This window comes from Megalops cyprinoides, chromosome 24 (assembly GCF_013368585.1).
Source record: "Megalops cyprinoides isolate fMegCyp1 chromosome 24, fMegCyp1.pri, whole genome shotgun sequence".
Taxonomy (NCBI): Eukaryota; Metazoa; Chordata; class Actinopteri; order Elopiformes; family Megalopidae; genus Megalops; species Megalops cyprinoides.
This window is the reverse complement of record NC_050606.1, coordinates 4,256,055-4,281,133: the sequence shown is the minus strand read 5'-3', so window position 1 is coordinate 4,281,133 and position 25,079 is coordinate 4,256,055. Positions and strand designations below refer to the sequence as shown.

Below are 25,079 nucleotides of genomic sequence, written 5' to 3'. Positions count from 1 at the left end.
TACACAGGCACAGGAAAAGGAAGCCCAGGCAGTGCAGGTGTACCGCCAATCCAGAGCCGGCATGTGTTTGGCCAAACTACACTCACAGGGCGTAGAGACAAAGGGAAGAGAGGAGCTCCTTCCTCCTTGATTTGTTACACGTTGCGAAAGCATTTGTGAGAGTATGAAACAGAACACAGGTAATGTGTTTTAATCGCTGCATTCAGTCACTTTGCTTTTTAGCCTCAGCGGTCGCTCAGAGCATACAAATTAGACAAGTGGTCACAAATGGCGTGGAATGCATTCATAGCCCTTGTGTGCACCTCTGTGCCGACATTACACAAGAACAAGCACAGGACATAATAGCACATAAATCATTCATGTCTTTGTGACAGTCTAGAGCCACATTTTAAAGAGCGGTTTTGCCAGGCTGGTGTAGCTGGTACGGGCAGCATGCCTCTGAAAAGATTGTTAGATATGTAGAGCCTGCAGGCCTCTCTCAACAGATTTTCCCATGGATCATTTAATTTTTTTTTAACATGACAGCAATAATGTCATACCTGAACAGTACAAGGCAAGATTGAATAGAAAGTTCAAAGAAGGGTTGTGTTTAGCGGTGGAAATCCACATTTTTAATATAGATTAAATCTAGCACAAAAGTGGAAATGGTAACTGTTATCATCAGTGTCATGTTTTTTTTTCTAATCTGGTCAATTTTTTGAAAAGCACAGTCCTCTTTCATCTCTTCACTGAGGACCTGGCCTTTGCAGCTTAAAAAAGAGCTCCGTCAGCATTGGCACGTTCTCTATCTTTTCCTCTTACAGCCAGGGATGAAAGTGAAATCAGAATGAGGTCCTGGGAATGCCAAGGGATTACATTTTTAAATTTCAGAGATTTCTGTGTTTTTATCAAATCAAACCTCTGCGGTTTCTTTTCCCTCAGACGTTCATTTTGTCTTATTTAATTTTATTACCGCTGTCCTGATTCATTCGGAGAGAAGCTCTGGGAGTGAATGTTCCCTCTGTTTGATGCTCAAAGATGCTGTCCAATTGGCTGTGCCCTCTGAGTGGCGCCCTGTGACTGGATATTCCCTGGCTCCTTTTGTGTTCGTCAGGAAATGTCTTTCAGGTCTGTGGTCTCTGTGACAGCTGCTCTCATTAATGTAACAAAGTGGGTCCATCAGTTAGGAAGTAAAGCTAATCAATAGCAAACCACCGTAGTCATTTTATTACTGTGCAAAGCAGGCCCCTGCTTTTGAATTTCTGCCGCACGTCCTGACATATTAATGCAGTATCGTCAGGGTAATATTGCCTAATGATAGGTTCCTCTGAGGAAGCCTGTCGTCAGGAAGCTACCCTTGCTACTGCGTGATAAGTGATTGTTCACCCGTTTAAAAAGGGATAATGTTACAGCAGCTCGTTTTGCACGGTATCTCTCTCACAATGAGGACAGACAGACAGCTCCTGCTAGTAGCCCTCACCTCTGGCCTACCGCTTGCACCTGCAGCCTCTCACATATCCAACTAACAGCTTCACATCTCAGGCTAAAGACTCATATCTTCAGCGATATCACATCAGAAACTCGCAGCTCATATCTCAGGCTAACTACTCATGTCTCGCTGCTCAGAGACGGTGCTCACTGCCTTGCATGGCCTCCCCTCATTACTGACGTGCTGGCTTACGTTAGACTAACATTTCCAGAACATTATCACAACCGCCCCATGTCTGGCTATATGGCACAGAAAGCACACTGAGCGTAGGCCCTATGGTCCAAAGGTGAAACTGGGTGTGGCAACTGCCGATAATGACGGGGAGCTTAACGTGGCGGAACAAATTGGCTTCATTCTCTCTGGGAGAAGAGTTTCCTCGTCTTGCCATTCTCAGGCACCCTGCAGATCAGCAGGCACCTGAGGGCTTCTCTGATGATGCTTCTCTGATGATGTCACAGAAGCAGCACCTGACCCCCAATCGGTGCCCACCTCACTGAGATGCACAGTGTGACTTCTGGAGTGAAAAATAGCCATTTGGCTGCATGTGAGTGTATTGGAGGATTGCATTCATCTGGCTTCATTGCTCCTGGCTTGAGGTTGTTGTTGTGGGGAGACCAGCCAAACAGGGTTGCGTGAAGGGGGAAAAGTACTTCCATGACAGAAAGGAGGTGTGACCGCAAGGGAGGCTCCAGATTACACCAATACAAGGGTATCGTGGGTCACAATGACTGCCTCCAGCGCTGAAGCTTACCATAACGGATATTAACTGGCCAGATCATACATCTGTCTACCCTCTGAACTCTTGACCCTCTGAACCCTCGACCCTGCGACCCATTAGCCTTGCCTTGCACCAATCAGTGGTACAGAATATACGGAGGCAGTAAAGCTGGGTATCGTAGAAAACAGCATTTATGCTCTCAAATGGATGTCAGAATGGGTCCTGTTAATTCTCTTTAAAGCAGGCAAAAATTACTCTGCAAGGTAATCACACAGTGTATTTGCCTGTTTTAACATGGAGTTTGAGCAAATGTGGTTCTGTGCTGACACCACGGTGTTAAACCTTGATGTCATCTCTTATCCACCTCTGAGATGACGGAACCTTGGGTTGGAAAAATGCAGACGAATATGAATCATGAATATTGTCACCGGGGCCTTTTTGAGTGAATAGAAGTAGATTTTTTTTTTCTTTTTGCACACATAAAGTATATAAAATCTGACAGCCTTACATCCCTTTGTATTGAAGTCGGTTCGCTCAGACTTCTCCCAGTAGGACCGTGTTCCCTGAAGGCTTTTTTGAAAGTAACAGCCTTTTTAAAGGTGGACCAGCATTGAACAGATCCAGCATGCAGTCCCCAGTCTTTTTACTTATTGATCTCTTTGGTTAGTTTTCCACGAACGGCTCACACTGGTACATCGAACATTTAACTACCTCGCCTTTGTTTGCTGTCCAGGAACCCCCTGCTCTCCTCTCTGGCTCTTTTCACACGCAGATAACCCGCCTGCTCTTCTCCCCGTACGGAGGACACACTGCAACCATGTATCAGTAACTGGAGCAGTGTTGTGATGGCGGCGGTATCGTCTTCACGCTGTAAGTGCAGCCAGGAGCAGAACAGAAACAGGAAATCTGCACTTGACGAGAAAATTGCTTCTTGTTTTGTGGGGGGAGGCGGGGGGTGGAGGGGGGGACTGCTCGGTCTTGTTGTCACATTTTAAGCTGCTTCTTGTCTGTTTCGTTTTGCCTTAACGTTCTTCTCTGCTCTCGTCCTCCCTCCCTCTCGTAAGGAGATTTCGCTCTCTGTGAGCGTACGCCTGGCGAGGTGCTCGTGGCCGCGCGGCTTCGCCATCCTCCTGCGTCTCTCTGCTTCAGCACAGCTTCTGGGTCTGCGCTGCCGTTCGCACCCAGAATCCGTAAAACCAGCGAGACAATTAGGCCCCACATAACGCATAGCCCCTCATTGTTTCACCAGTAAGGAGGAATCCGTGTTTAAAGAGTAACGCTTGTGAAAAAGTAGAGGTTCATCAGAGTTCAGCAGCCATGGGTATTTTATGGGCCTATAAGGAACTCTGTTTGACAAGCAGAAGGGCACAGTGGTTTGTAGTTGGCAGGTGTGTTGGGGGAAGGGGTTGGGGGGGGGGAGGGGGGGGGGGGTGTAGGATAAGTGCATGGTTTTGTTTGTGCAGGTAGAGTTTAAAAGTCGTATCCTCACCTTTGCATTTCTCATGAGCTGCAAGAGTATGTGCAGCTGCAAACTTTTACACCCCAGTCGTGAGGAGCTGACTGCAGCGCGTTTACAGAGTAAATGAGTTTGACGTGGTGATAGGCGACGATGATCTGCTCAGGGTGGACAAGGTCTTGGCATTTAGATGTGGGGATCCGAGTCTCTTTCAGTAATATCTGCACAAGATGGTTTTACAAGATGGTTGTTTTACCAGCTGTGGCGCCCCCCCCAGGACACAAAGAGCACAGCAACACGTGACCATGAGAACAATGGCGTACAGTTTCACTCAAAGTGTAAAGATATTGTACAAACGTACTCTGTATTTCATTCGCAATGGAAGATAATGATAGCTATGGAGAAATATTTTAACTGTACATAAATGTATGCAAATGACCATGTTTTAAAAAAAAAGAACATTCCTATGTAAGTCCTGATTGTGAAGGATGTGTTTGACTAGCAGACAGCGCCAGGAGATGGCAGCTACTCATGCTATAGTACTGAATAATCTAGTGTGGTGTATGTGATGTATTAAAAGAGAAAAAATAGCAAAAAAAGAAAACAAAAAAAGAACAAAAAGCAAAATCTTGTTTATTTTTGGTCTTTTGAGTGAGTTGCATTGTGTGACGGAAGTCTGAAGTGAACACACTTAAATGGGTACTTGATTTTATTGTAAATATATAAGCGTGAAAACTGCAGAATCTTACAATTTTGTATATATTGGAGTTTTGTAAATTTTTATTTGATTTTATTGCAACACAAGGTACCAAATTCATTTAATAAAGCACACTGTGGTCATTTTATCTGGCTCCTCTGTTTGGGTCCCTCGGGTTATAAAAAAGGGTTTCTCTTCATAATGACTTGCCCTCAATCTTTATCTCCATAGCAAACTGCCAGTCTGTGACAGGCAAGCAAATATTATACTTAATGTAAAGGTAAGGTGTTTCTCCATTTCATTTGATTATGTAGAATCTTTTGCAAGATTATATTCACGATTTTCCACAACCCACAACGTGATGAATGTGATGAATGTGATTAAACCTGACACCAGAACATTGAAGAAGAAGGCACCATTGGGCAGTTGGCTGAGGGTAAAATATGTTCTTTCGTGTATATCCAGAAACAGAAGCACTCCAATCGGCGTTGCTTTTCATATTTTCAGTGAAGAATATCTGCTCATATACAGGTATTACATCAAGTCTGGCACTGCGTGGATCCACAGATCGCTATACCATCTGAATGGGTGGGTAGTAGGCAGTGATGATAACACTTAAGTATCCATAAAACAAAAGAATTGGACAAGCCGGTGTAAGCTGATGCTTAAGAACAGGCAGTGTATTCCTAATGTAGGGATTTGTCAGTAATTATAAGTGATTATTGGTAGAGGGCGTTGAAGAGGCAGGACTCATAACCAGACCCTGCACCCTTCTCTTCCTTTCACATGCTTATTTTCTGTTTCTTCAGGATCATTGTGCTCACTGTGTTTGCTTTGGCTCAGCCCAGAGCAGATCATTTAAGACCACTGGATTACTCTCACTGTTAAAAACAGAATGAACACTTAAAATAATTACCACAAAATAGGCTGTTATTTTTCCAACAACATCCAAATATCCGCTTGTTATTCACATCCATTGACAGACCCACACGAAATGAGCAATTTTCACACAGTAAGACAAATGATCACATTCCAACCAAGGTACGCATTTCTGTTGTATGTAACAACAAAGTTCAAACATCAAACATGAACTGAGAAAATGCAACATTTATTTGGCAAATGTGGATATTATGAATGTGCAAAAAAGGCAATTCATGTCAGTATATAAATACTAATTAGTAGTAATATAGTATATATAATTTCTAATTAGTGAAGAATCGCTCTCCCTCAGTCTTTTCATGTGGTTAATACCTTATTTCTTTTCACACGTCACTCTACCATAAAGCACAGTGAAGTGACTTATACTAACCTCATTATAACCAAAACTTCTCACTCCTTCCCTCTCTTTTTTTCAGGGAAATTAAGGTTATGCGTCATTAAAACTAGAGCTGAACGGACACCATTCGGGGGGTCCATGACTACAGTGACCCCTAATGGGAGAAATGTGGTACTGCCTTTGCTTTTGGGGGAGTTAATTACCTGCTCATGCTCATAAATTGGAAGGAAAAAACACTTGATAACAGACAGAAAACAGGCTTAGGTATTAGGTATGAAAGCAAAAATAATTAGCATGTGACTCTGCCAGGCTCTGCTGGAATATGTTGTGCTTTCTGGCTCCTCCCATCTCCTCAAAAAGGCATGATGGGAAATGCATTTGACTGCTCCATCTTCAGACTGCCTCAGCATTTGATTACGTTGTTATTGTAGAATACTACATAACGACATAAAAGTACCATGTTCCCATGAACCCCTGACTGAGATTTGTCCTTTTCTTGCAAGCTACAGCCTATGTTGCTCGCTGTCTAGCAACTTGTGAAAGCAGGAGAAAATAAATAAATCTTCAAATGAGCAAGTATGGGGACCTTCTTTAGCTTATGATATTTACTAAATTTTCAGGTTTCACTCTTCAGACCTCGTACTTCCTTACACATCTAGAGGTGTCAGGTAGTTAGCTAGCTTATACCACCAATTAGCTATGAGGCACACCACTGTGAAATCCAATTTAGGAGGCAGAGGCAATTTTATAGCTAGCTTGCTAAGTAATATTAGAGAAGAAAAAGGCTACATAAATCAACAGCAAAAGCTAATTAGCTGGTTAGCTAGTAAACAAGTGAATGGTCCACTGATGCACAATAACCCATTCACAGAAAAAAGGAACCCTGATTCTGTATATCATGTGCTGTAATATGATGCTAAATTTCACATTACTTGTTCATTTCTGAAAGTAATCACCCTGCTAGCTAGCTAACTACTTCTGAGACTAATGTTTTTTTTTTGAAGGACTTTGGAGCAACTGGCTGTTCGAGGCTTTAAGACCAGGGTCAAGGAGCATTTCAGAAGACTGATGAAACGACTTCAACTACTTTTAGCACCTTTGCTGCCTTTTTACATCAGCGCATTGTCGTCCAGGGTGATTACAAAGCCTCTCCATTCCTTCATGAAAAGGACAGTGTAAAACAGTGAGGCCATGAGGATGTGGATTCACAGTTGGATAGTTGTACCCCTGCCACCTTGCGCCAGATCTAGCGAGAAATCAGCTAGTAAGGGACACTCTCATTTCTTGGACTGCTACTTTCACATGCACCCAAAAAGGGGTGCTATACCTGGACTGGCACACCACAGAATTAAAATGTCCTGTGAAGTTCTCAGTATAACAAATATACAGGTTACATTTGTGCCATTGTTTTCAAAAACTGTACCATTTCAGAACCATATCAGAAACATATTTAGACAGTGTACACTTACATTAAAGCAGTCATCAGATTTTCAATAAACAGTAGCACTTTAATATGATTTCCTTAAAAAATACAGACATTGTTGATTTTATTTCTTTACATTATCTGCAGCACTGAATTAAAAATTAAATATTGATTCATTTCATCCTATTGACACCACAAAAATCTGGTCCCTGCAGCATTCAGCTGTTAGGATTGGTCCCTGCTCTCCCATCTTACCAATTAGTGATTATGGTCCAAAATCAACCAGTTATTTTCTGGTCTAACAACACCAGAGACTTCAGAAAAGACAACTGTGTGTGTGCAAGGCACTATGGGGACTTTAGCACAGGTCAGAGTCTGTGTACAAGGCACTATGGCATTGGTGAGCCTCTGTGACCATTTTCAGACTGCTGTACCTTACAAACACATGTAATACATATAGTTTTTAAACACAATTCAGTGAGAAGGGAATGATGTCCAACCCACAGCTCAAACGTTTTGTCAAAACTCACTTCTCAGATTGATCATAAGCTCCAAATCTATGTCAATCAGCCTTGTCATAATTATTTTTAGATCAAATAACGCTGTACAGAAAATTCCCTGTCATTATTCAACAAGTCATCATTTTCTTATAAATAACTAAATTAGAACATGTGTAAAAGTACCTTTACAGTCATTCACCCAGAACTGTCAAATCTGAACTTATTGCACTCTGCGGGTCATCGTGAATACTGCAGAATCAGTCTTTAAAATTAAACTTTACAAGATTTTAAAAAGCTTCACACCCTCACTGATTTTCACTGAAGGCTATAAGGCAGAGCTGGAGGGTCAGCCAGAGAGAGATGAGCTTTAACAGAGTGAAGCGTCTTCGGCTGCTGTCTCCCTCCCACATGCCCCCGGGGCGGCAGCGATGCAAGGGTCATCGCTGCATCGCTGGAGAGATGCTCCTACTCCTCTTTGCGCCTCCTGTGGAACCGTTCTAGCAGCGCGCGGAGAACGTTTCCCGGGATCCGCTGGTGTTTGTCGATCAGAGACTGCACAGCTCTCTGCGCCTGAAACGGAGAAGCGTGCAATGCAATGCCCGACAGTGTAACACTGTGTGATCACATGACCGATGAGTAATGCCACGAACCGCATGGGCACCGGGTGCCTGCAGTGGCCACCCAGGGATTGGACAGAGTGTCACTTCCTGGTTCACCACCATCCAATGGCAGTGCTTTTGCTCCTGATGTAATGTATGCTCAGGCACTAGACATGACATCATTGGCATTTAGCAGACTCTCTCTTATCCAGAGTGACTTACATCAGTTACAGTTTTTTTACAATGTTATACAGCTGGATATTTACTGAAGCAACTGTGGGTTAAATACCTTGCCCAAGGGTACAGCAGCAGTGCCCCAGCAGGGAATCGAACCGGCAACCCTTCAGTTACAAGCCCCACTCCCTACCACTATGCTGCGCTGCTGCCCCGAGCCCCGAGTACTGTATTATGACAAAAATAACAACCAGGTTTGAAAGAAAGCCGTAAAAATCCGCCACAGCACCTTATCTGCGAGCTCAGCCGCGGTTATATTGGGGTCGTACTGAATGGGATCGCCAAGGTAGGTACGAAATTTGACAGGAAACCCCCCGTAAACTGGCGCCACCGGAACCCGAAATCGCTCATACACCCAACGGAAAGGCCCTGAAAGACAGCAACAGAAAGGATGGCTAACACATTGTCAATATGCGTATTTCGAACTACTCTGTTGTAGATATGTGTGGACCTATGCCTCAGACAATGTGGGGGTATGGCTGTGAGAATGTGCATTTGTAATTGTATATGCAATGTAATGTGTATGCAATGTTGTATTTTGTACACACCAGCTCCTAAGGTATGTTTGGGGAGGGTGGGGGAAGGGTATTTCGTTCCAAAACAAAAAAAGAAGGAAAGTGTAATGTATTATTTAATTTGTATTGTATCATTCCTTCAATAAATAATAAAAAAAAGAAACAACCGCGAATCACATTATGCCTCCTGCTGTTAGGAAAAAAATATGAAGAAAGAATCTGCTGATCTATGTGAAATGCACAACTTAATTTTTGTGCACTTGCAAAGAATGTTCAAAAAATAAGTAAGTTAAATAAAATGTAACTTACTTAAATTTCCCAGAGACCTGAATCCTTCCCTGACGTTCTGCGTGAACATTGGAATAATGGGCTGAAAGAGAGAGGGAAAGTCACCGTTGCTGATATTTCACGTTTCCGGCCTGTCCCACGCCCAGGTGAGGGGGACGCAGGTGAACCCGCCGCAGGTAAGCTGCTCACCGCTCGCGAGTCGATGGCCACCTGGGCGAAGCCCTGCCGCCGGCCCCAGAGCAGGGGATAGGTCTCGTCGCTGAACAGGGCCTCTCGCACGCCCCCTGGGGAGATGGCCAGCAGGTGGCCGCTCTGCAGGGCTTTGACACACTCCTCCCGCGGGCCGTGGAACACACTGAACACCTCCAGCAGCAGCCTGAACCCTGGGGGGGGGGGGTTAGGGTTCAGGGTTAGGGTTAGGGTTAGGGTTCAGGGTTCAGGGTTAGGGTTGGGGGGGGGGGGGGGGGGGGGGGATTAGGGTTCGGGATTAGGGTTGGGGGGGGGTTAGGGTTCAGGGTTAGGGTTAGGGGTTAGGGGTTAGGGTTAGGGTTAGGGTTAGGGTTCAGGGTTAGGGTTGGGGGGGTTAGGGTTAGGGTTAGGGTTGGGGGGGTTAGGGTTAGGGTTAGGGTTAGGGTTCAGGGTTAGGGTTGGGGGGGATAAGGGTTCGGGATTAGGGTTGGGGGGGTTAGGGTTCAGGGTTAGGGTTAGGGTTCAGGGTTAGGGTTGGGGGGGGTTAGGGTTCAGGGTTAGGGTTAGGGTTAGGGGTTAGGGTTCAGGGTTAGGGTTGGGGGGGTTAGGGTTAGGGTTAGGGTTAGGGTTGGGGGGGGTTAGGGTTAGGGTTAGGGTTGGGGGGGTTAGGGTTAGGGGGGGATTAGGGTTCGGGATTAGGGTTGGGGGGGTTAGGGTTCAGGGTTAGGGTTAGGGTTAGGGTTAGGGTTCAGGGTTAGGGTTGGGGGGTTAGGGTTAGGGTTAGGGTTAGGGTTGGGGGGTTAGGGTTAGGGTTAGGGTTCAAGGTTAGGGTTGGGGTTGGGGGGGTTAGGGTTCAGGGTTAGGGTTAGGGTTGGGGGGGTTAGGGTTGGGGGGGTTAGGGTTCAGGGTTAGGGTTGGGGGGGGTTAGGGTTAGGGTTAGCGTTCAGGGTTAGGGTTGGGGGGGGGGGGGGCTTCCCTGTAAAACCTGGTTAGAGAGACCTGCCACCCCCGAACACTTAACCCCCACCCCCACCACTACCACCACTGCTCTACCTGTCTACAGTATAGGATTGCAGCGCCTCACTGTGGTGAAACTGAGGAATGCAAGTAGGCCCTCGCTACTGGCTGACCACACTTAAGGCATTTAAAGAACAGCCCTGCTTCCTTCGGTCATAGCTACGTGTTCTTAAAGCTGTAGCCAGCAGCAGTGGTACTTAATTTCCCACTGGGATTAATAAAGTACATATCTATCTATCTCTATCTATCTATCTTATGACAGGGCCTCCGTTAAAGCTCTCCCGAGTTCCTGTGAACATCTGATTATTATCTTAGTTGTCAAAGAATGCCTCATAGAAATCTGACCCAAAACAGTTTACCTGGAACCTTAAACAGGAAGTAATCAGCAACAGAGTGACAGGTTCTCCCTTTGTGCAGAATGACCTTGGCCAGGAAGTAGTAATAGTCTATAGGAATGGCTCCATGATAATAAACAATTAGTGCAGGACCTTGGTCTGGAATCTTCTCTAAACCGTGGATCTCATAGCCTGTGGAGAGACAGAAACTTCAATTAAGGCACAAAATAGTTCAGATCTATAAACACTAGCATGTGAAGGTGGGAAAGTTCTAGTGACTCTTGTTGAATTGACATAATGAGGTGCTGGAAACCTTTTGTTTACCCAATACACTATCATGTACACATACACAACCATGTGCACGCATACACATGTACACAATAACTGTCACACACTCACATACCATAATTTGCTTACACACATGCATGCGCACACACACACACACACACACGTGCACACACACCTTGCTGTCTCACACACGCACATGCAGACACCCCTTACACACTCTCTCTCTCTCTCACACACACACACACACACACACACAGTCGTTACCATGCCAGATGGTGCCGTGTCCATCCCACAGAGTGGCCAGTGTTTTCCTCGCCCCGTCCCACAGGTTGTTGGAGTACGCCTCCCTGAGCTCGTTCTTGAACTTGTAGACATGGAGGAAGAGGATGGAGAGGTAGAGGAGCAGCAGGATGAAGAAGGGCAGGATGAAGACTATGGCCAGTGGGGTGAACACCCACACCAGGTAGTCCAGATAGCTGAGGTAGTCCTCCAAACTCCCCAGCCCCAACCACTCGTCCCATAGGACACTCAAACAGGAGAGGTAGCCCGCTGATCCTGGTTCCTTCATGCAGGAATAAAACCCATCAGACATCCTGACTCTCTGCGGGCCTCTACAGATCCCAGACCAGTCGTGTCAGAAGGGCTGCCAACAACAGGCAGACTTACAGCACAATTCCAGTGGACAGAGATCTGTTAGGGAACAGTTTAAAAACGTCAGTGGGATTATATTACATTTAATTCTCATCATTTAGCAGACAAGGTGACAGACAGACATTTATCCAGAGTGACTTACATACAGTAGGTTACAATTTTATCAATTTATACAGATACCTGGTAAAAGTGGTCTTTTAAAAGTGGGTCCCTCCTATACACCAACACTATACAACTAGACAAAAAGCTATGATCTAACTGTTTAAAGACACAATTGTTTACAGGTCTACCTAACCGCCATTGTATTGTAACCTAAATTGTAATCTACGTAAGTCGCTCTGAAGAAGAGCGTCTGCTAAATGACAATAATGTAAAGTAACCAAAACACAACGGCTAGCTATCAAACTAACAAGATATCAAGTCGTTCCTCTAAACACAAAAGGAGACAGATTGCCTAACAAAAAACCGTTGTAACAAACGAGGCTGACAGACTAGGCTAGCTAATTTGGCATCAATACAGCAATACAGCAATAGTGTCTTGTTGACACTTCGCCAGCTAACTAGCAGGATAGCCTAAGGCAATGCGAAAGCAAAACTTTTCTTTAGGTTAGTCTAAATAATAGCTATGTAGGTGTTTAGGTCGTGACCTAGTTATGCATCCCTGTGTTTATTATCGACAGTACCTTACAGCAGTCATGTTGCAACCGTGAATACCGAGGACGCCGTGCACGGAACTCGGTCCCCTCCCGTTTATGATCGAAGTCGAGCAACTGCTCTCCTGTTATTTTCAGTATTTCATTCTCCTTCCGGGTTCGGTAAGTCTACGTGTCACGTGACACAAACAGGAAGCGGGCCACGGGGCTGCTTCCTCGAGAGAGTGACATGTGAGAGGGCGCGAGCGCACGTCGCGGGGAATGTTGTTGTGTTGCGTGCACGTGTATACTGCCCGTTTCTGAGCGATCGTGTTTATTTCTTTCACTGCTCGCTGGTTTTATATATTGAGAGCTGTTGATTCACCTAGCTTCCGTCAGGCTGTGGCACCAACAGAAAACCAGACCGATGGGGGGAAATCACGGGACTGGCACTGTGGTTGCTGACATCTTTTTCGACCTCGGGGGCAAAGACGAGGATAAAACGATTCACTGCTTGTGCTCGAGGGCTTTTGCGCAGTAAGTGGCAGTGAGCGTGTGATAATGTGCTCGGCTGCCGGCTTTCACGGCTAACAGCAGTGAAAGAATATTGGCCGATGATCACGACAGAGGTCGTCTTCTGTTTTCAAACGAGCTTGCGAAACGTGAAGTGGTTTATTTGATTGTGGGATATTTCTAATGCCCAGTGACAGCAGAAAATGTTTGCTTTCGTGCACATGATTTTTTTCTTTATTTGCCTCCTCTAGAGACTGGGAATCGTACCGTTCTGGTTTCAAGACACGCTTTGTGGAGACGGAGCTCGCAGGGAATGACTCGGAAGGTACTGTGTGGGCTGAGTGCTCTGCTGTACATGTGTGCGTGCTCCATGCCCGTTATGTCTTGCAAAATAGTTGCTGGCGGCCAGGCTGTCCCAAAATACACTATAATTAATCAAAATTCACAAAGTTAAGATCTGACAACATTAATAGTTTTTCTGTGTTGGTACATGTGCTGCTAATGGTTGCAGCCCAGCAGATACAAAAGGATTATCCGCAGTTAATTATGGTAACGGCAGGAGTGGGACCCAATGCAAGTGTTTCACTCTGCTGTCTGTGTGCTTGAAGAGGGAGAGGGAGAGGGAGAGGAAGAGGAGCAGGCTGAGGAAGAGGAAGGTCCAGGAGATGGCAGTGAGCCCTGGGATGAGGAGACCGCTCTCATGGCTAGCATGGGCCTGCCGCTGGAGTTCGCAAGCTCCTCCTCACAGAAGCAGCAGGTACATCTGTCACTCAAACATCTCTGTACACGCCCACTGTGCCATCTTCAAAAAAATTAAATTTAATGCTTTAATGCACTCAGATCTCCACCAGCTAGCTTGTGCTTTGTCTGGCCAACTATTGAAACTTGGTCATGCAGCGCTTCTAATATTGTTGACTCCGTATGTGGTTTTTTGTTTGTGCTGTACTCTCTCACTTGTAAGTCGCTTTGGATAAAAGTGTCTGCCAGATGAATAAATGTAAATGTAATCTTCCACTCTGAGGTTCGGGGGGGGGGTTGTCTGTCACTCAGATAGCTCTATACACGCCCCCCTTTGGGGTGAGCTCTGTATTAGTGTACTGTGATGCTTGCGTAACACCAAAAGCAAAGCAATCATTCCCACTACCCTCCCACACGCAGGTGAAAACTGATCACATTTCGAAAAGGGGAAAATGGAAGAGGACTGGCTCTCACTGGGAGGCGGAGCCTGAGGTCCCGCCCACACAGGAGCTCCAGTGTGAGGAACAGCCCGCACAGACTGTTCTGGGTACAGAGGAGGCTCACGCTTCAGAGTCCCACCCAGGCTGGGAGCTGTACTGGGAACAGCAGGGGCAGGTGCTCCTGTGGCAGGGCTGGCTGGAGACCCACCCAGAGGACAGCAGCGACCAGCAGGTGGCGCCGTGGGACTGCCCAAACAGGAAGAGCGAGTGGGAAATGCATTACAGTCAGTCATACTACCACTACAGGGACCAGTTTAATTACTGGGCGTCTCAGGGCTGGACTGTGGACGACACCCACTCCGTCCCCGCCCATGGGGAGGCGGGGTCAAACGAAACAACCCAGGAAGGGTGTGAATGGGAAGGAGAGGTGGGGTCACTGGGTTCGGACGCTGTGATTGGAGGAGGCCCGGAGGTTGAGGAGGCGGTGAACCTGATTGGACAGATGAGCCTGTGCTCCCGGGCAGCTGAGTCGACGGGCTGCCAGAGTGACGACCAGAGTGACCAAGTGCCCTGTTGCCATGGTGACGAGCCCTCCGACGGGGGCGGTCACAAACGGTCGTCGTCCAGCAGAGCCGGCACTGAGTCAGCCGGTGAGTGACCTGGTCTGTCCTGGTGTTCACCTGATCTCCATCTGCCGCAGAAAAGCCGCACAAACACACACAGTGTCACAGAGGAGCACAGACTCATGTTACAATACATCGACCTAAAGAAGTGGTACTATAATTACATTACATTATTGTCATTTAGTAGATGCTCTTATTCAGGGTGACTTACATAGTTTACAGTTTTATCCGTTTATACAGCTTTGATGTATACACTGAGGCAATTGTGGGTAAAGTACCTTGCCCAAGGGTACAGCAGTGGTGCCCCAATAGGGAATTGAACCAGCAACCTCTTGGTTACAAGCCCTGCTCCTTACCACTATGCTACACTGCCACCCCCAGATACTATAATAACAAGATTATTAGTGCATGATCAGATTCATCACTCTGTACAGAACAGTAAATACACTCCGCATTACCCAAAAGGTGAAGCGTACACGTGGGCCTGTGGAAGAAAGGTCAAGCACCGAAAAGCTTTCATATGCAAACAGTCTGTTCATCTGAAATCGCTCCCTTAGATTATCGTAATGCAAAGGAGGAAATACCAGCTGTTGGAGAGTATTCATCTGCAGCTGGTCGTTTGGCTTCACTTGATGAGTATTTAAATAATGATTAACAATAGTAGAACGTGCTGAACATTTTTGCATAGTCTTCAGACATTGCCGTAAAAGTATCAGTGGAAGTAAAAACTTAGCAGTTTCATATGACCCAGTGAGAAAGTTGCTCGTAGTTATTACTGTGTTTTCCTCAAAAGCCCTTTTATATCGACTTGGAAGAGATATGATATTTCATTAAAATACATCAGGTGATCAGTTGAGTGAGATTAAGGAATGTTTAGAGGATGACTGTTTAAGCGGATGGGTACACAGGAGGTCAGAGATGCGAAATGAGTCTTTATAGCTGAGTGATGCAGCTATTAAATGGATTTGGCCATTAAACTGGAGTCATAACTATTAATAGGGCTGTCTTTACTGTTGTTGTAAGCAGCCCATCGAAGCATTTTATTTGAGTTTTGCTTTGCAGGCTTTCTGTGGCTTGAAACGTTCAGGTCCTTTCTCAGATCCATCTGCACTGAGATTCCTGGCATCTTCTGAGCGTCACTTCAAAAGCCGTCTGCCTTTGACTGGCAGGACCATGTGACTCCACCTCATGAATATTTAATATCGCTGCCTGTCACAGAGATGGTGCCACTGCAGTACCAAACAATGCGTGATCTGAGAGACTTTGCAGGATTTAGGTCTAATATTCTCAAATGTGGGATATCTGTCATCTTGTGGAGGTCTGTGACTGGTGCTGTCGCAGGAGACATTCACATCTTTTAACTGACATCAGTTCAGTGTGGCTTAACCCAATACTAACTCTCGACATCTTTTAACTGATCTCAGTTCACAATGCAGATTAACCCAATACTAACTCTCCACATCCTTTAACTGATCTGAGTTCAGAATGCAGATTAACCCAGTACTAACGCTTCACATCTTTAAACTGATCTCAGTTCATAGTGCATATTAACTTTAAATTTGTTCGGAAACAGCAATGCATTCTATAGGTAATAATAAAAAAATTTTTTCTTCCAGAGTCCAGTCAACACTCCAGTGGTGTAGAAAACAGGCGTGGCTCACTGGAGAAACGCTCATGCCATGACGAAGAGGAAGATGATGAAGGTGATGATAATCCGCCAGAGAGAAGAGGAGTGAAGATTAAGAGGAGGTATGTTGCAAACCCACCTTTTTATACTCTACAGTACCGAGAGATGCATTCTCTATTACACAGTATTTGTGGCCTTTAAACATACAGGAATCCACAGCAGCAAGTGCTGCCTGATTTCACAGCGAAGAATTGAACAGTAACGGGATTACAGAAGCGTTTCGTGTTAGAGTCGCGTTTTGTCTTCCTGGAAGCTGGAAGGTTTCCGTTGGCTGTTACGTCAGGGCTTATTCGGCGGTTGACTCGGAGGCGTGCGCGCGTGTGCGTGTTAACGCTGTGTGTGTTCTCCCCCTCCCCTCACGCACACAGCCACGAGCTGGACGCCGACGAGGACCCGCCCCCCGGTCGCGTGGAGGCGGCGTGGGCCCGGCTGGGGCTGAAGAGAGGCCCGAAGCCTGAGTGAGAGAGAGCGCCGTGCTCACAAACACCCCGCCATTCCCGAACGTCACACGCTCGCCCCTGACCCCCGCCCCGGGTCCCTGTTTCTCGCCCCGGTAGATTCAGGAGCACCCTGAGGCTTAGGCAAGGTGGAGCCGCGCGCCGCGAGGGCCCGTCGGGCCAGTACAAGGCCGCCAGCGGCTGCAACAAGCACATCTTCTTCACCGAGGAGGGGGGCACCGCGGAGCCGAAGGTCAGCAAGACCCTGCGTAAGGTAGGAGCATCCACTGGTCTGCGGAGGGGCAGAGCACGGCTCGGAGTATCAGCGATTTGGCTGCTGCTTCCTGGGATTTCCACCAGATGGCCTCATAACTTCCTGTGTGTTCCATGTCTCATTTAGTTAATGTCTTCTGCCTGTGATGATTAGTTATTAGTTTCACCTGTGTATTCTGTTAAAGGCCTGCCCTTTGTCTGCGTATTTGATCAGTCTTGAGTTGCCGTGCTTGTTGTGTGTGAACTCTTGCACCAAGCCTGTTTTGTTTTCTCTTGAGTCTTTAGTAAGGGAAACGTTATTTTACTCGAATCAAGCCTCTTGTGTCCTGAGCCGTCTTTGCGCTCGGGTTTGCCCTGCTCCTTGCTGCACGTAGCGGGAGAGCCGTGGCGTGAGCTCTGTGCTGTCAGCGACTCACAGGACGTGCCGGTCAGCGCAGCTCAGTTATGTTCACCCCCGGGTCCTGTTTCAGGTGCAGAGCTTCCTGAAGCAGGTGCTGAGCGATGGGGAGGCCGCGCCGGGGTCGGACGGACACGCCGAAGGGGACGGCGTGGCGGGCGACGCGGCTCGGGGGCCTGAGGAAGAGAAGGAGGAGCAGGAGGAGGAAGAGCAGCCTGCTAAGAAAGTGGAAGGCTCTGCTCCGCCTGCCCCGCTCCAACCCTCTCTCCAGACAGACAGCAACGAGGAGAGCGAGGGCGCCCCCAAGAGGACGCTGCTGCCATTGGACATCCCTGACTACCTCCTCCCTGACACACCAGAGGGCCAGGTCGACACTGAGTGTGAACGCCCTTCTATAGGTGAGATTACACACCTCAGGGCCAGGTTAAGAGTAAGTGTGTATGCTCCTCTACGGGTTAGATTACACACCTCAGGGCCAGGTTAAGAGTGAGTGTGTACGCTCCTCTACAGGTTAAATTACACACCTCAGGGCTAGGTTAAAAGTGAGTGTGTACTCTCCTGTACAGGTTAAATTATACACCTCAGGGCCAGATTAAGAGTGAGTGTGTACTCTCCTCTACAGGTTAAATTATACACCTCAGGGCCAGGTTAAAAGTGAGATGTGTACGCTTCTCTACAGGTTAAATTACACACCAGGGGAGGTCCAGGGGAGAGAATGAGTATGTATTCATAAAGTGTTTACCTTTCATCAAGGATGTTTTTGCGAAGGATAAGGAAGTACACAAGTGAATGTAGTGAGCTGGCTAAGTGTAAATGTGTGTAAGTGTAAATTTGGAGCCAATCCCACAGCTTCGGTGCAGGTGACATGTATATGTTTGTGTATGTGTCTCGCCCTTTCCAGTTGAGACTGCAAAGACGTCCTCGAAGAAGAAGAAGACGAAGACGACGAAGAGGAAGAAGAGGAAGGCCCTCGGGGTTCCGCCCGAGATCGCCGCAGAACCGGACCTGGCCAAGTACTGGGTCCAGCGCTACAGGCTGTTCTCCCGTTTCGATGAAGGGGTGAAGCTAGACCACGGTGAGTCCCGGGGTTCACGGGCGACCCATAACGAACTGACCCCATACGATGGGGGTCCAGGTGCGTCAGGAAGTTAAGCCACTTGCTCTGAACCTGACCGCATCATTTGCAGACAGTAACGGGGTCAGGCAGGTTGGCCAGGGTCCTCTCATCACACTGGATGGGGTGCATGTGTGTAAGGGAGGGTGGCATTTGCCACGCCCCATCCCCCTACACAGTCTGACGCAGTAAGTCGTGCATGATATGTGATTACTAAATCTGTTTGAAAAACGGGAAAAAAAAGGCATGAAGATAACCGTAAAAATAGGCTACGCCACTACTTTTAGTTTTTACGGGTATGCGTCTGTCGTGGCGGTGTGGGTATTTGTTGAGGTCCCCCGAGGTTAATCTCTCCGCGCGATGTTAAGTGATTTCTCCGACCCCGCCTCGTCGTATGTGTTAGCGGAGCGTGCGCCTCACAGGAGCACTTCAGCTGGCGTTTCTGATGCAGAGCGTTGGTTAATGACGGTGTGTTTTTCCGCCTCTCTCTGCGTCTGCCTTTTCGCAGGACATTTCCAATTCCGTGTGAAGACGGATCAGTCAGATCCGCTCATTTATTTATGGCGGCAGAAACTGAAACCTGATCTGTGTCACAGAAAAAGCGCACGATACAGCCAGTCAGCCGTTACCGTTTCGGCACGCCACTACACACCTCTGTCCCCCCCGTTACACACCGGTGTGCTCAGATTACACACCGATGGGCACCTGCCGGGCTGAGTATAACTGAAAGGTCGTGAACCAGTTGTGAGTGGGTAGTTATTTTAGCTGTGAGTTTACCCATGGATAACATGGTAAATAATGATGCGTGCAGTACATTCCTGCTGTTTTCAATGGGATCAGGTAAAACCAGCCCCCCTACCCCAGTGCCTGTATTTAATTTCAATTATTTATATATTTTTTGTTTAAGAAGATCTGATTGTGAGAGCACACTGCATCAAAATACTCTGAACATGAACTGTGGCAGCAGCTGCCCTCTGGTGGTAGCTGTGTGTCAGTGCAGTATGGTCTGTTCTGGTAGCAGTGAACCTGCAACAGCAATAATGTGTCTTTTTTTCTCTCTGTGGTGTGTGTATGTGTGTGTTTGTACACATGGGTGTGTTCTTGCGTGTGTACTTCTCTGCCTGTGTTTGTGTGTTTGTGCTTGTGTGTGTGTGTGTGTGTGTGTGTGTATTTTGTTTGCATGCAGAGGGCTGGTTCTCTGTGACCCCTGAGAAGATTGCCCAGCACATTGCCCTGCGGGTACAGAACAGCTTCGCCTGCGACCTGATCATCGACGCTTTCTGTGGAGTGGGGGGCAATGCCATTCAGTTCGCCCTGACCGGCAAAAGAGGTACCACCATTTCACTCAGATTGCTTTTGCTTGATCCTGGTCTAATTTGGAGGACCTCTTCAAAACTTTAGAGGAAGTAGCTTCAGAATTAGTGGATCAGTGTGGCTCATGGCTTCAGCTTAGACTTGATACATGATTGATTCATGTAATTATGTAGATGTGCCAGGTTGTTTTTGCTCCGTAACTTTTAATTTTATCTGCTATGATATGGCATCAAACACATATCAAGGCATGTATTTAAAGCTTTGATTACGTGTCCAGTAAATTTGGTTTAAAACTAAGTATTCCATTTATTGCAGTGCTAATGAAGTCACTTTCAGTCAGAGAAGCTAATTTTATGAATGTGCGTCCGTGTGTCCGTGTGTGTCCGTGTGTTTGTATGTGTGTGTGTGTATGTCCCCCCTGCAGTGATAGCCATCGATATCGACCCCGTGCGCTTGGCTCTGGCGCAGAATAACGCAGGGGTGTACGGGGTGTCCGACCAGATCGATTTCGTGCAGGCGGATTTCCTGCAGGTGGCGCCGCGCCTTCGGGCCGACGTGGTGTTCCTCAGCCCCCCCTGGGGGGGCCCCGACTACCTCAGCGCAGATGTCTTCGATATCAAGACCATGATGTGTCCAGACGGATATCCTTTACTCCCATACTCCTCTCCCCCTCCCTCTCTTGGATTCTCTATCCTTCGCCCTTAAGCTGGTGATGCACTCACTCAGTGGCTGGTCGAGATGCTCCAGTGGTAGCCAGTCAGCGTCTGCCAACAGTCTCTGGCCAGTGGCTAATACTGATTCCATGATGGCCGTCAGTGACAGCTAGCCAGTAGCCTTGCTCTCCTGTTTGATCCTGTAGCCTTGCTCTCCTGTTTGATCCTGTAGTCTTGCACTCCTGTTTGATCCTGTAGTCTTGCACTCCTGTTTGATCCTGTAAGCTTGCCCTCCTGTTTGATCCTGTAGCCTTGCCCTCCTGTGTGATTCTGTAGCCTTGCCTTCCTGTATGATCCTGTAGCTTTGCCGTCCTGTTTGATCCTGTAGCCTTGCCTTCCTGTATGATTCTGTAGCCTTGCCTTCCTGTATGATCCTGTAGCCTTGCACTTCTGTACAATTGTGTCGACTTGCACTCCTGCTTTTTCCTGTAGCCTTACACTCCTGCTCTTCTGTCCTGTATCTTTACACTCCTTCACCGCCTCACTCCGTTTCTCCTTTAATCTCCTCTGCTGCTTCACTCCGTCTGCCTGTCAGTGAGTTTTAGCAGCTCGTTACACACTGGCATCAGGCCAGGCAGCCCTTAGCATTGTGTCAGATCAAAGGAGCGCACGAGGACCTTGAAGGTTTCCTCAATGGGATCACAGATCTGTGCTTAGCGCTTCCTCGTGTCAGTTGTCATTGTTTATTTGTTTGAAAACCCGCCTTCCTGTTTGTACAGGGTTTCTTTAATCTGACGTTGTCACAAGAAGTGTGTTTGAAGCAAAACTTTGAGGGGGAAAACGCGTTCCTTAACATTTTCACTTTCGAAATTTTCAGGTTAGCCAAACTGATTTCAGACAACATTGTGTACTTTCTCCCTCGGAATGCGGATGTAGACCAGGTAAGGCCTTCCTTTCAGCACTCAGACTCAGACTTCTAATGTCACCTTCCAGAACTGCAGACAGCCTAATTCCATCTCAGTTTTTGCCTCATTAGAACTCAATATTCTGCAAACATTCTGTAGTTGCTCCTGTTCTCTACAACCAGAGTATTCCACATCAAAGACCCTCAATTACACTTCGGCCATGAGTCAACAGACAATGGTCTCCCATTTGTTTTTTTTGTTACCACAAGGGGGTGCTACAAACCTTTAACTGACCTGGTAATTCATTTAGTGGTTTATTTTCTTTAATTGCATATTCTTTATTATTTGTTCTGTCTGAGTGTGAGCTGTGAGGAGTTGAGTTTGTGTTCAGTTCTTGCCTGTCTGTTTCTGCTCTTTCTGTCATTACTGGATCAGAATCCCAAGGTGAAGTGTTCTGGAAGGGCAGGTTTGCTTTTTACATAATCCAGGTGTCCCACCAGCCTCTTTTTATCCTGGGGCTGTCAACGCAAAAACGAAAGCGTGTCAGCCGAGACCACCTGTCAGCACCGTGCAGTTCGGACACAGTGCTCTTTCCCCTGCGCTTTTTCTGTGGTTCATCCTGAGTTCATCCTGTCATTGAATTGTTCCTCCTTTTTGGGGTTGGGGGGAGGGGTGGTGATTAAACCAGAGATGGATACCTGTGGAGTCTATTTTTCACTGTACTCTGCAGGTCTCTGTTAAAGGCCATCACAAGAACTCCAGAGCAGCACAGCCCCCAGAGTTACTCAGTGATAACGTTTATAAGTTTCTGTTCATATAGAAACATTTAAAGAAATATTTGTGCATGAAGTCTTAATTTTCGAACACAGCCTACTGAATATTCACACGGTACCTCAGCTGTATGTATATGAGAATAGAGGAAGTTGAGGTTTCGTTTAGTGTGGAAGCTGAAGCCTTCAGTTTCCCTGACAGGGTGAAAGACCGATATGAATACATTTATGGTTATGGCGGAAACGTGTGTGTACGTGTGTCACTTTTGAGATTTTGATCACACTCCTTCCTTTCTTCCTTTATTATGACTTTATATATGTACAGTGTGTAAGCTGGCTCAGTTTTAGCTGGAGAAAAGAACCAGCTTTGAACATGGAGTCTGTTTTTGGTAGAGCTGTTTTCCGCCCTCTGTGTTATTATGGAATTCTTGATGGTCAGAAGCATCGTTGAATATGGTGGCTTTCAGCCCTCGCTGGTGGGTGTGTGTGTTGCTGCTCAGTAAAAGGCAAAGCTTTTTTCAGTGCCTGTATTCGGTGTGGAAGCGAAAGCAGTTCTCCCTCTCTCTCAGAATCGCTGTTCGGCTAAAGGACTAGAACGCCCTTCATCAGTCAAGAGCGAGCATCAGTGGGGCTTATTTTTAGAGCCTCCACTGCTTTCTGTGTTTCATGTTACCAGTGAAGAGACCATCAGCCTCCCAGGTCCACCTCCTACATCCCCACCATAGAACACCCCCTCTCTCTCTTCTCCTATCTCTCCTGCCCTCCCTCGCTTCCCTCCCCCCCTCTATCGCGAATTCAAATCCGAAATTCAAATGTGCTTTGTTGGCCTGGTCATAAAAATGCAGCATTACCCAGAATTGTTATGATCAATAGCACTGCAGTCAGCCTTTACTGGAGGAAGAGTGCCGCTTTAAAAAGCTAAAAGAACAGGAAACCCATCGGTTTGTGTCTATAAACAGACCCTGCTGTGGCAGGCTCTGTGCCCACCATCTCTGACACTGTGGCAGGCAAACTCACACCTGCCCCCCCCCCCCCCCCCCCCCCAGTGTAGAATAAGGGTTTTATGCCAGTTTTGAGGACCATAAATTGGGGGCGTTCTTTCTTTTCCATATCTTCTACTTGCTTCCATGCATGTCTCCCATGTTTGTGTGCGTTTGAAGCAAGAAGTGCACGTCGGCTGCAGTCACCTTAGTTTGACTATGATTTTCCAGTCACTGGAGTCTCAGGGGGCTTTACACCTTCCCTTTTCAACTGCTGGGCCATGGTCACCGAGTTGGGACACTTTCAGGGTTTGTCGTTCTTTGGGTGTTTTTTTTTTATATTTGCAGGTATTGCACCAATTTTAATGTGTCTGCTCAGAGCCCAGTAGCATTCAGGTTTGTTTCATGACTTTGCTCAATATGTCCGTTTTCGAGTTTGTGAGTCCGTTGTAAGAAGGTCAATTTTGGTCACAGTGGATTTCGAAATGTAGTTATTGGTTTGGAGCTTTTTCAGAGGGTGCTTATGAGGGGCTATCTGTTTGCTCAGAGGCTCCTCCTGCTTCGTCAGGTTTAGGTGAACGCTCGTGTTTGTGGATGCTGGTACAGGTCTGCAGGTATTGGCCTTGTCTCTCCCTCAGTTAATGTCTGTCCTTTTCCCCTCGTTCTTTATTTTTCCCTTACTGTGTGTCTTTCTCTCTCCCTCACCTTCTCTCCCCTTTCTCTGTCTACCTCTCTCTTACTCTATGTTCAGTATCTCTCTCTGCTATCACTCTGTCTCTCCTCTTTAAGCTCATTGTTATATGGCATGCCATTTGGACTTTAACCTCGAGGACAGCGTGGGCCGTGGGGTGGAGTATGACGATTTGGTTAATTTTCAGAAAGGTTTCAGCGCTTTCTCTTTGTTTTTTTTTTTATTATTTCTTACAGATAGCCTCTCTTGCTGGACCTGGTGGACGAGTTGAAGTGGAACAGAACTTTCTGAACAACAAGTTAAAGACCATAACTGCATACTTTGGCAATTTGATTCAGTCTGGTTCTTAGTTTTGATGCATGTTGTGAGGAGCCTGAATGTTGTTAAATGAATAAGGTCTTTAATTTGTTAATTTTTGGAAGTATATTTGTGTGTTCAATGGGAATGTTTCTTAGTCCGTCTGGATAATATATTTTTCTAGATGTTCATATTTTATATTGCTGTATATTCTAATTCATATTAAAGTCTTGTCATTTCATTTGTACATTCTCAGCGTCACTAAGGTTTTTTCTGTTCCTGTGTGCCAGGTGGGTGTGTCCTGCCTTGGATTTAACATGGCTTTTCAGCAGTCCCGATGACCATCAGTTGGTTTCTGACCATTATTGTCAGTCTGACTGTTAGTGTTGTGTCTGATTAATAGGAACTGTAGAGAAAAAGAAACGACAATTCTCAGACTCAATGCACAGAAGTCATTTGAGCAGTTGTGTAGGACTGTTCTCTGGGCCAGTATTTACAAAGGTTTTCACAGAGGCTTTTTCATAGTTGTGAAGGTGATTGGTTGTAAGTAAGTGTTGAGTGAATTTATTTAAAATTGAACCTATAGTAAGAGAGAGTGCAAAGGTCTGATTTTCTCCTTAATTGCTACTGCAGGTCTGTATATATGGTCTCCATGCATCACTTAGAACAGTTGCTTGAGTGAGTGTACATCTGCATTCTGATGAGGGATTCTAAATTTTCTTTAATATATTTATACATTTTGCCCGAGTTTGAAATGCCAGAATGGCTGTCACGTACTGTTAACAGTCATGTAAACGTGTGTCTGAAACACTTCTCCTATAATGTGACAGATCTATTTTACTCATTTTCTCACAGATATTTTGGTTTATTCTTTGGTGGTTGTATGGTATTTTTAAGCCTTGGGAAGGTTTCCTTGTTTTGAATAAGTGTTATAAAATTAATCTACAGAAAAGGTTTGAAC

General features: G+C 46.4%; 2 protein-coding genes across 3 annotated transcripts; one reads left to right on the top strand and one right to left on the bottom strand.

Annotated features, from left to right (window-relative positions):
* Positions 1-7,187: 7,187 nt before the first annotated feature.
* On the bottom strand, positions 7,188-12,438 carry LOC118771266 (transmembrane protein 68-like). 2 transcript variants are annotated; one of them, XM_036519210.1, is made up of 7 exons: positions 12,338-12,438; positions 11,268-11,693; positions 10,740-10,907; positions 9,364-9,557; positions 9,196-9,256; positions 8,601-8,740; positions 7,188-8,108 (listed from the first exon to the last, which is right to left on the bottom strand). In XM_036519210.1, exons 2-7 carry the CDS (start codon positions 11,593-11,595, stop codon positions 8,004-8,006), a joined length of 996 nt encoding a protein of 331 aa, XP_036375103.1. In that variant the 5' UTR covers positions 11,596-11,693; positions 12,338-12,438; the 3' UTR covers positions 7,188-8,003. The 2 variants fall into 2 exon arrangements, with proteins under 2 accessions (XP_036375103.1, XP_036375104.1); XM_036519211.1 differs by having other exon boundaries at positions 12,343-12,438.
* A 90-nt stretch (positions 12,439-12,528) lies between these two features.
* tgs1 (trimethylguanosine synthase 1) lies at positions 12,529-24,171 on the top strand. The gene is made up of 13 exons (XM_036519520.1): positions 12,529-12,823; positions 13,051-13,124; positions 13,408-13,556; positions 13,958-14,627; positions 16,217-16,349; positions 16,656-16,745; positions 16,845-16,998; positions 17,468-17,792; positions 18,296-18,469; positions 19,695-19,838; positions 20,247-20,463; positions 21,338-21,416; positions 24,058-24,171. The coding sequence occupies exons 1-13, from the start codon at positions 12,714-12,716 to the stop codon at positions 24,169-24,171; spliced, it is 2,433 nt and encodes an 810-aa protein (XP_036375413.1). The 5' UTR covers positions 12,529-12,713.
* Positions 24,172-25,079: the final 908 nt, after the last annotated feature.

What these genes read in the sequence shown, in the direction of transcription:
- LOC118771266 (XM_036519210.1), bottom strand. Translation starts at nt 11,595, where the DNA reads ATGTCTGATGGGTTTTATTCCTGCATGAAGGAACCAGGATCAGCGGGC. An exon ending in ACACGGCACCATCTGGCATG is followed by an intron (nt 10,908 to 11,267) that starts GTAACGACTGTG and finishes GTCTCTCCACAG; the next exon opens with GCTATGAGATCCACGGTTTA. An exon ending in TGGCCATCGACTCGCGAGCG is followed by an intron (nt 9,257 to 9,363) that starts GTGAGCAGCTTA and finishes TCTCTCTTTCAG; the next exon opens with CCCATTATTCCAATGTTCAC.
- tgs1 (XM_036519520.1), top strand. Translation starts at nt 12,714, where the DNA reads ATGGGGGGAAATCACGGGACTGGCACTGTGGTTGCTGACATCTTTTTC. An exon ending in GTGTGAACGCCCTTCTATAG is followed by an intron (nt 17,793 to 18,295) that starts GTGAGATTACAC and finishes CGCCCTTTCCAG; the next exon opens with TTGAGACTGCAAAGACGTCC. An exon ending in GGAATGCGGATGTAGACCAG is followed by an intron (nt 21,417 to 24,057) that starts GTAAGGCCTTCC and finishes TATTTCTTACAG; the next exon opens with ATAGCCTCTCTTGCTGGACC.